At 36.1% G+C, this 9,243-nt stretch overlaps 2 protein-coding genes across 4 annotated transcripts; one reads left to right on the top strand and one right to left on the bottom strand.

Moving 5' to 3' along the window:
• Window positions 1-2,118: 2,118 nt before the first annotated feature.
• On the top strand, window positions 2,119-4,043 carry LOC135947453 (maspardin-like). 3 transcript variants are annotated; one of them, XM_065496334.1, is made up of 9 exons: window positions 2,120-2,186; window positions 2,299-2,340; window positions 2,398-2,504; window positions 2,557-2,691; window positions 2,745-2,850; window positions 2,907-3,027; window positions 3,083-3,191; window positions 3,245-3,493; window positions 3,789-4,043. In XM_065496334.1, exons 3-9 carry the CDS (start codon window positions 2,406-2,408, stop codon window positions 3,858-3,860), a joined length of 891 nt encoding a protein of 296 aa, XP_065352406.1. In that variant the 5' UTR covers window positions 2,120-2,186; window positions 2,299-2,340; window positions 2,398-2,405; the 3' UTR covers window positions 3,861-4,043. The 3 variants fall into 3 exon arrangements, with proteins under 3 accessions (XP_065352404.1, XP_065352406.1, XP_065352405.1); XM_065496332.1 differs by lacking the exon at window positions 2,299-2,340 and having other exon boundaries at window positions 2,119-2,186; window positions 2,356-2,504; window positions 3,789-4,042; XM_065496333.1 differs by lacking the exons at window positions 2,120-2,186; window positions 2,299-2,340 and having other exon boundaries at window positions 2,341-2,504.
• Window positions 4,044-4,173: 130 nt separating this feature from the next.
• LOC135947452 (peptidylprolyl isomerase domain and WD repeat-containing protein 1) lies at window positions 4,174-9,187 on the bottom strand. Its single transcript, XM_065496330.1, has 13 exons — window positions 9,046-9,187; window positions 8,189-8,365; window positions 8,032-8,134; window positions 7,785-7,981; window positions 7,640-7,727; window positions 6,979-7,087; window positions 6,699-6,917; window positions 6,261-6,379; window positions 6,013-6,199; window positions 5,510-5,646; window positions 5,171-5,457; window positions 4,530-4,681; window positions 4,174-4,470 (listed from the first exon to the last, which is right to left on the bottom strand). The coding sequence occupies exons 2-13, from the start codon at window positions 8,355-8,357 to the stop codon at window positions 4,327-4,329; spliced, it is 1,911 nt and encodes a 636-aa protein (XP_065352402.1). The 5' UTR covers window positions 8,358-8,365; window positions 9,046-9,187; the 3' UTR covers window positions 4,174-4,326.
• Window positions 9,188-9,243: the final 56 nt, after the last annotated feature.

Raw genomic sequence — 9,243 nt, 5'->3', positions numbered from 1 at the left:
CTGTGATAAATCATGATTCTCTTTTATACAAATCGTGATAACTGTGTAAATACACCCCCGGTACCATTCTGAAATAGATCTCAAATCATGAAGTAAAATATTTTTATCATATACCCCCTGAGGCGCATTTTATTCGGGACTCAAAAGCTGGCGGCTGTTGCATTTGAGCTAGCAGTTTGACTTGCTGACAATAAATACTCGCAATATTTTTTTTTTATTTTAAGCACTGGCATCAGAAATATTAAGACAATTATTAACTAGGATGAGTTGAAATAGTTCCTTTAAACTTCTGAGCATGTGCGTTCATCTCAGATAGTAAAAATAAATGGATTAAATGACTTAAAATTTGTGCCAAAATATCTGAAAGTTGCATTTTCTCAGCTTAGTTAAAATCAAAATAAAATAGCGAATTTTTGTGCAGTGCTAAAATTTTTAATGAAATCTAGTCAGCCAAAATGGGCTTCAATCCATATAGCAATACCAAATTGGATGTCCAGTACGTACGTATTGTAAAATTACACTTGGGTAATTCAATTTCGTTTAGGTAATGATTACTGTTGTGTAATTGTTCCTTGTTTTAAAGATAATTAGGGAAAGTCAAAATTTTACAATTGATCTGTGTGTGTATGATTGCTGATGCAATAAAAAATATTTTGTACTTAAATTTTAGTTTGATTGATCAACTGTTTTTATTATTTCCGTATCAACATATTTATCCTCAAACTCCTCGTAGATAGATTCATCTTTCAAATGCCAAATCTTCTTTGTAGCAGCAGATCCAACACTTTTTTCAGTCATACAGTTTTTGCAAGTTATTTTTACAGGTCCCTTATTCTTCTTTGATTTATGAACACTACAGTTTGGAGTAATAAGAACAGTTCCGCATCCTTTACAAAGATTTCGTTTCATTGATATATCCATCCGAAGAACACTTTTCTTGGCCACTTTAGACAATATCTGCCCATAATGCGAGTTTAAAATTCTCTTCGCCTCCTCATTGGATGCGGAATGGACAAGGTTGCACGCTTGGTACAAAAAGTTGATCCTGTGAAAGGAACTTCGACCCACAAAGGTTTGCGTCTGGGGCTTTTTGTTGCTCATGATCGGGTTGACAAAAGACACTGCAAAAAGATTTAAAATTTGGTTTAGTGTGCAATTTTTTGGATAGGAAGATCAATAATTTATAAAGCCAGGAGAGGTTAATTAATTTCTCTGTATGAGATCAGAGAGATCAAAATTTTTAATAATATTTTATTGATTTCTTAGGGCGAATATGTAAGAAACAAAAAATATTAAGATTTTATAACTGAATCTGTGAAGGTTAATTTTAAAGACACAAACATCAGATACCACTCAAAAACTTGAGATTTTTCTACTCTTTAATAATGTTTAAAAATTCACGAACATGAAAAATGCACGCAGGTCAAATTTGATGGTCGTAAAAAATAGCGGCAAAAACAATGTCATGAAACTTGTACAAGAAATAAATTTCCCAATTTTAAATAGCCGTTTTTATTTAAAAAAATAAGAAAAATCCGAGAGAAATGAATGAAAAGGCGATGAAACAGAATACGAGTTTTTTATTATTTATTATATGATACAAATCCCAATTCTTGCTTTGATTTTTGTTTGTGCAACTTGAAGGTGCAGATTTGAACAAGATGTTAAAAATTGCTTATATATGTACTTAAATTAAATAAATTCAAAGAGGGTTGATAAATAAAATAGCCTACGCTGATTTAGGCTGCAAAAGAGAATCTCGTACCTCGAGATTTCACTCATCCCCAAACAAAATTAGTGAAAATTATGCAGAATTCCTGTCAGCATAAATAAACATAGATACATACTACATACCTCAGACACAACAATAACAACAGCGCCACATGTGTTCCAAACAGGTTCAAGTGGGGTGGACTAAGGAGAGTAGAACCAGGACAGACAAATAAGCCATGATTTCCCAAATATTAGAATCAAAAGAGCCACTTCAACATGGCGTATCCGCCGGTCCTGGTTTTATCAGCTGTTGATTGGTTGGTCATCGCGTTCGCTCATATGACCAGCGTACAACACCTGGCCAAAATAGAAATAATTATGACACTGACAGATCGGACGAAGGCAGTGAATGTGAATGCACTTACGACGGAAATCCTCGACCTTATTATGAATTGTTGTCATTAGCTCGGACTGTAAGTAGAAAAACAATTAACTGTGTCACACCCGTAAAAAAGGATGCTGTCGTGAAGATTATCATCATAACAGCATCTTTGAATATTTTACTATAAAAATAATATATAATAGTTTAGCCTACACCATCGGTTTTACTGCTTTTGAGTTGAAAAGGTAAAATATTTCTAGTGCACGTGACACAAGACCAAAGTGACTATTTTCATGCTCAAGAGAGTGAAATGGGCTCTTCAAACGAGTTACTGCACTGTCAGGAGTACGTCAGTTTCCGCAGCAGTATACCTTTAAGACGCATTTACGTGGATTCGGATTCATCAAAGGTTTTGAAATACTTTTTCGATATTAAAGAAAATAACTTGAGAATATTTTTAGGAATGGAAAATTTACGACTCTGGACCGAAATCTGTGAAAACGCCGTTGTTTTGCCTACCACCTGCCAGTGGAACTGCTGATGTATTTTTTAGACAAGTTCTGGCCCTCCATGCTAAAGGTTTCCGAGTACTTGCTGTAAGGATTTGTCAGCTTTTTGTCGTATGGAGATATTATGCAATTTATTTCAGGCTGAACCGCCTGCTTATTGGACTGTGAAGGAGTTCTGTGAGGGATTGAAAAAGTTGATGGACCACCTTGGCTTGCTCAAAATTCACATTTTTGGTGCCTCGCTAGGTTACTAAATGAATAATATGCCATTTAAATGGATCTGACACCCTTTTTCCACACAGGAGGCTTTCTCGCTCAAAAATTCGCTGAATATACTGCCAATTGCTCACGTGTTGCTTCGCTGATTCTCTGCAACTCGTTCACGGATACTTCAATATTCAACTTTACTGATACAGCTTCATAGTAAGCGCATAAATAGAAAAAAACTAGAGTGGCTTGTTAATTAAAAAATTTCCAGTTTTTGGATGTTGCCTTCGCTAGTTTTAAAGAGAATGGTCATGGGAAATTTCTCCACCCAAATTGTAGACAGTAAGATTGCAGACTCGATCGACTTCATGGTTGATAGGGTAAATGGCTGGAATTCCCCTTTAGAACTAGTAAAACAATAGCAATATTGCAGCTGGAAAGCATGAGCCAACAAGATTTGGCTTCAAGACTCACACTGAACTGCCTAGAATGTTCGGTGAACGCCCAAAAGGTCTCTGGTTTGAAAATCACCCTGATCGACGTGTTTGATGAATATGCTCTCTCGAATCAAGTCAGAGACTTACTCTACAAGAGCTACCCTAACGCCAAATTAGCCCACCTCAAGAGTGGTGGTAACTTTCCTTACTTGAGCCGCAGTGACGAAGTCAACCTGCACTTGCAAGTGAGTGGAATTTTCAGTTTCAGACTTTGCTTAAAAGGAATTACCCCGGAACGAACCATATTATTTTTACATCAGACTTGATTAACTTGAAAACAGGACTTTTTTGGTGTTAAAAACATTTTAAATGACTTGAGTCTTGAACATGTTGCTAGAAAAAAATTTTGACTCGGTGAGTATGGCATGTAAACAAGTTTGATTCAAAAACAAAAAATCATTTATAAATTCCGTAAATTCAGAACGTTTAGTATTTCCGAGTCAATTTTTAACTCTCATTGTGCTGTTTTGCTGCTTTTAGATTCATTTGCGAGACTTTGAAAATACTAATCTCCAGGCTACCGAACCGCTAACTGACGTGGAAAAATCTTAGCAACGCTTGCACACGTCTAAGATGGAACTGATGGTGATCTGCACATTCTCTAATACTTTACATTCAAACCTCTCAACAAGAAGTGATACCCCTGAAAGCCAAAAGATTAATTACGCAAATCCATTAAAGAATATTACGCTAGAGGCACTCATACACAATAAATATCATTAAGAGTCAAAGTGTTAAATGCCGCTTTGTTTTAGGTTCAACTTCTTTATTGCATTGGGCCAGCAGGGCAATTTCGCCCCACATTATGCCCATTTTATTTTCATAGCCAAAAATCTAGGTAGTTTTTAATTGAGAATAGGTTAAGTTCCTTGAAATTTTTTATTTTAAGTTAATTTAAGCCTCATTTATTAAAAAAGATACAATTTTGGAAAAATATATTTGTACACGATATTATTTTTTGCTTGACCTGGATGTTCTGGTGAAAATAAAACGATAAAATAAAAATAAGCGTCTCGAATTATTTAACAGTCACGCTCATGATGGATATGTCCTCGACGGGTTGGTCAGTCTTGGCGTCGGTCTTGACGTTGCTGATGTTTTGCACCACTTCCATTCCTTTGACCACGCGTCCGAAAATCGTGTGTTTCCCATCAAGCCAAGGCTAAAGCAGAATTTTTGTATACATTCTCTAATCAAAACTGTAATTAAGGGATTTATTACCGTGGGTGTGATTGTGATGAAAAATTGGCTGCCGTTCGTGTTGGGGCCAGCGTTGGCCATGCTCAGCGTGTACGGCCGGTCGTGCTTCAGTGTTGGATGGAACTCATCTTCGAACTCGCCACCCCAGATGCTCTCGCCACCAGTGCCAGTTCCTAAAAAGAAAAATTGACTTATTTAATTAGAAATTAGATTGTACCGTTTAATTGAATTAAGCTTCAATCAGGGTTACATTTACTGGCACCTGTTTTTAAAAATGGATTATTTTTCTAATTTCTTGCGCAAGGTATTTTTTTTAGAACCTCTGCACAGCACTTTCCATGGGCATTGGGTCCCAGGCCCCAATAACACCGCCGAGCGGATAACATGGTGCCCGAGTGGCCGCAAAGGAGTGTAGAAAACTAAAGGAGTTTGGGCCAAATGTGGCCATCTTTTTGCCTCCCCGCACCTGGCAAAAAACCCCAAAATTTGCTCTTTTAGGTGAAAGGTGAACTAGTTTGTAGGACATTTTATGAAACAATTTTCATTTCCTGACAAGGGACGCACGTAATAAATTTAAATATTTAAGGCTGAAAATAGTAGTATTACTACCCAAATATAGAGCAAAACATATTTTGTTGGATTAATTAAAATGTACACCTTACCAGTGGGGTCTCCTGTTTGGATCATAAATGACTTGATGACACGGTGGAAGATGTGTCCGTTGAAGTAGCCCTCATTGGCGTGCACACAGAAGTTCTCGACGCTCTTGGGGCACTCTTTGCTGAACAGCGTGACATGAATGTCACCATAGGTTGTGTGGATGATGGCGTTATTGAAGATCCTCTGCGTAGCTGACGCTTCTGTTGCTGCTATGATGTCCTCCTTAGACGGTTTCTCATTGAAAACGTCTCGGTCTGCGTCCACTGATTTGGATTCGATAGGCTCCCGGCTGGAAATACCAATTATTTATCGCTACCAATATTATTTTTTGCAGAACTTACCTTGAAAAAAGATAGAATCTATTTTTCTTGAACGCAGTACACACAAGCATAGGATCAGTCTGCGCATTATCGAGAGTGGGATTCTCTGATGCTTCCATTTCAAAAGTGACGGCTGCCTTGCTCTTTTTGGGTTTGCCCTGTTTCCGGAAATTTGTGTTATATTTATTTTATCCTTCACAGAGCTCACTCTAAGAATAAAATGTGACTTAATAACAAAAACAACTTTAGATTTTTAGATGAGTTCAAGGGCAATTTAGATGGGTTTATGATTAAAATGCGGTTTAAAACGACTCCAAACATAACTAAAAATTAAATAAAATTGCATTATTTGGTGTTTTTGATGCCTAATTTTAAAGCAGGCGCTTAATGATAGTCGTTCAGCTGTAAACTGAAACCCTACTTGGAACAATATTTTGTAGTACAGTATTATACTGAACTAGATATGTTAATTAAAATTTGAAATATGAAAGAATGAAAACAAAGTAAAAATAGCAGAGACTTACTTGATAGAGGGCGATCTTTAGCACTCTCAGGTTTTCCTGTTTTCCAACGCAACGCAGCACTTTTCCTGTTTTAATGCTAACAGTTTTCACTCCCAGCATTGTGGTGTAGAGCACAATGGTACCCGATTCGTCAAATAAAATATTTCCTTGGGCCTCATTCTTTTCAATATCTCTTTCAGCCGCCATCCTAAAGTTAATAAAAAATGCGTAAGAATGCCTTCTCAAACAAAGTACACCGCAAAAATTACCTCCGCCCAAACTCCATTTGCGGTATTTGTGGATCTGCTTGCTGCATCTCGGTGTACCTTGGCAACGTCTCGTCAATAACTAGTTTTAGTTTGCCAGTCAAGAACTTGAAGATTCGTACCTGCAATAATCAATTGACAGTTATTAATATAATTAAAATATGCGCGAGGTTAAGGTGATAACATAATTATTCTTTATCTTAGACAGCAGTGAGTTTCAACTAAAGTGTAACCCCCGTTTGGTTTATCATCAAATTATTTCATCAAACTTGACAAAAGTGACCTTCGTCTAGTGATCGTGGATATGCGAGACAGAAAATAATTAAAGGTTATAAATTGGCTGAAATTTGTATTTTGATTGTGCGTATTTAATGCTTGAAGGGAATAAGTTTAAATTAAATATATACATATGTACTAAAAGTGAACTAAAAAATTACTGACTTTTCGGTCAACAGCAAGAGTTGCCATCAGTTGTCCGTCTGGAGAGAAACTCAGTCCAGTTGGGTAGGTTTTGTTCTTGGCGAACTCGTACAAGCTAGTGTCCAATTTGGACTCGAATTTGACACAGGTGGGCTGCTTGAACTGCTGCTTGAATCCCATCCAGTACTCAATGATTCCAGCCTGATCAATCGACACCACAGTTGCGAACGGGATATTTAGCTAATGAAACCGATTCAAAATTGTAATGAGAAAGTTAAACACTGGATAAACTTTGTATTACCTTCATAATCACGACTGTTTTTGAGTGCAGCCGATCGAAGGTGTGTAGAGGCTCAGAGTTGCTGCTTTGCCCGTCGTAAACGTTAATTATGTTACTCTCAGAGCTGGCCCTAGAGTTAAAAAATTAGCTTAAGTGGCAACCAACATAACATTGTGCAAACTAAAAATCAATTTTACACAGAGTTAGTATAAATTTCCATCAGGCCAAAAATCCCTGATTTTCCAAATTAAAGAAATTGTCCTTTTCAATCGATGGCAAAAATCCAAAAATTGCAAGCCAACTAAAAGTTGACAAAATAATTTATATTTCCTGTTTAGGTGCTTAAAATTTGCAACAAAATCTTGAGTTGTAAAAATAAACCGTTAACATTTTAACAATTGAACCCTGTGCCACAAATCTTACATTAATTTAAAATAATCAGGAATGGTTAGTAAATTAGCTGTTTCTTATTGATTTTGAGCATCTTGTGTAAGACAAGGACACAGATAAATTAAAATTTAAATGGTTACATTTCCCTTGGATTATTGTAGGAGAAAATTTTCTAAATATTTCCAAATGAAAAATAGTGGGTTTTCCTATTTTTTATAATTAAAAAACATCAGTTCAAATTTCTTTAAAAAACCAACATTCTCAATGTAAATTTTCAAAAATCTGATCTTACACTGCAATTGTAGATATGGCATCTCCTGGTAAATGAATCCACTCAGCACAACGAACTACAAAGTCCAGCTTTATCATGTTGATCATGTCTGTTTAAAAAATCAATTGAAATAGCTGCAGCAATTAACATAAAAATGAAAAATTACCAAAATTGATGACATCAAAAATTTTCATGGCTTTGTCTGTGGCAACGGTGCAGAGGAGGGAGCCATTGTGGTTCACAACCAGGTCATTGATCACTCCCAAATGAGCTCGAAAGTGTTTCACGAACTCAATCAGTTCGTCACTTTTTTTCCAGAATTTTACGTGCCCATCACAACTTCCAGTGATGATAAAATTTGTTCTGAAATAGGAATTTTATTAGAATAGGTTCAAGAAGTTCTTAGGCTTTACTTTGTGACAGCAACGTGGGTGACCACGTCTCTGTGCATGTAGCTCTTCTCGTAAGCTTCGGCGGACGGCAAATTGTCCAAATAGAGCTGCTGGTACCGCAAATCTGGAAATTATAAAACTTTGAATAATAATTTAATAAAAGATGAGTGAATTTAACCTGCGAGCAGCTTCTTAGGTGGTTGTGGTGCAACCTTCTTGATGGGTCCAGGTCCATCTCCTTCGCTTTCATCATCGCTATTGTCCTTCCTCTTGTTTGACGCCTTTGGTGGATTTTTAGATCTTTCGTCCCCATTAGAAGAGCATGCTGTCTGTTCCTTGTCGGACATCCTGTAGGCTGTCAAAAGAACACTATGTAAATATATATTTTTCCTTTCCAGGAAATTCCAAGGGATGCAACGTTTTATTTTCATGAAACCATACAATTATTCATAAATGCGGGTGGAAATAGTTTAGCGAACGGGAAAAAATGACCAAAATAATTTAAATATATTAAGTTATTTATTTTTCATAAATTTTTGCTATACATAGCGGCCAAAATGGAACTAGATACATATGACCAGTGACCAGATTTAGTTTAAAAACGTAACGAAGAACCATGAGTGTGTGTTAAACTTTTTATTCTTCTAGCCAAAAGTAAAAATATTCAAAGACTTACTAAAATATTAAAAAATACACATCCCCACAGCAAATAATATTACCACGATTGAACTAAAACCGACTTCAAACTTCGATTTTTGAATTAATTCCCATACAGAATTCCATAAGAATTGTTAACCTATTTTGAGCTTTATGTATGTACATATACACAACTCGCAATTTCCGTCGAAACAAACATTTTCCCTGTGTATGTTTCATAATCATAATTCGTATAATAGAACCAGTGATTTTGTCAAAAAAAAATCTAGTAAAACACGTTGCATCTTTAGTTTGATAGAAATTTTTTAAAAATTTTACAAGAAGCCGACAATAATATTACATAAATAGTGGAACAAATTTGTTTTTTATAAAACTTACACAAAATCGGCGTATGAGGGGCCTATTAAGGTTGTTTCGCGCTTATATTTAATTAAACAGGACTCGAAACTCGAAAACACAATTCTGCTAGCCAAAGTTTTAAGCGTAAATAAACAACAAACCGGCGTGTTTTCTGGTGTTTTCCAAGTAGAGACACCTTCACCCTGTACCTTACCGTCATCTCTAGACGGAGAATGA

Source organism: Cloeon dipterum, chromosome X, assembly GCF_949628265.1.
Source record: "Cloeon dipterum chromosome X, ieCloDipt1.1, whole genome shotgun sequence".
Classification (NCBI taxonomy): domain Eukaryota; kingdom Metazoa; phylum Arthropoda; class Insecta; order Ephemeroptera; family Baetidae; genus Cloeon; species Cloeon dipterum.
Note: the sequence above shows the minus strand (reverse complement) of the source record. Positions and strands in the feature narration are given on the sequence as shown.

Coding starts and splice junctions, on each gene's coding strand:
- LOC135947452 (XM_065496330.1), bottom strand. CDS start 8,357: ATGTCCGACAAGGAACAGACAGCATGCTCTTCTAATGGGGACGAAAGA. Junction 6,200..6,260: donor CAAATGGAGTTTGGGCGGAG/GTAATTTTTGCG, acceptor TATTAACTTTAG/GATGGCGGCTGAAAGAGATA. Junction 5,647..6,012: donor TAAAGATCGCCCTCTATCAA/GTAAGTCTCTGC, acceptor TTCCGGAAACAG/GGCAAACCCAAAAAGAGCAA.
- LOC135947453 (XM_065496334.1), top strand. CDS start 2,406: ATGGGCTCTTCAAACGAGTTACTGCACTGTCAGGAGTACGTCAGTTTC. Junction 3,192..3,244: donor TCGACTTCATGGTTGATAGG/GTAAATGGCTGG, acceptor GCAATATTGCAG/CTGGAAAGCATGAGCCAACA. Junction 3,494..3,788: donor AAGTCAACCTGCACTTGCAA/GTGAGTGGAATT, acceptor TGCTGCTTTTAG/ATTCATTTGCGAGACTTTGA.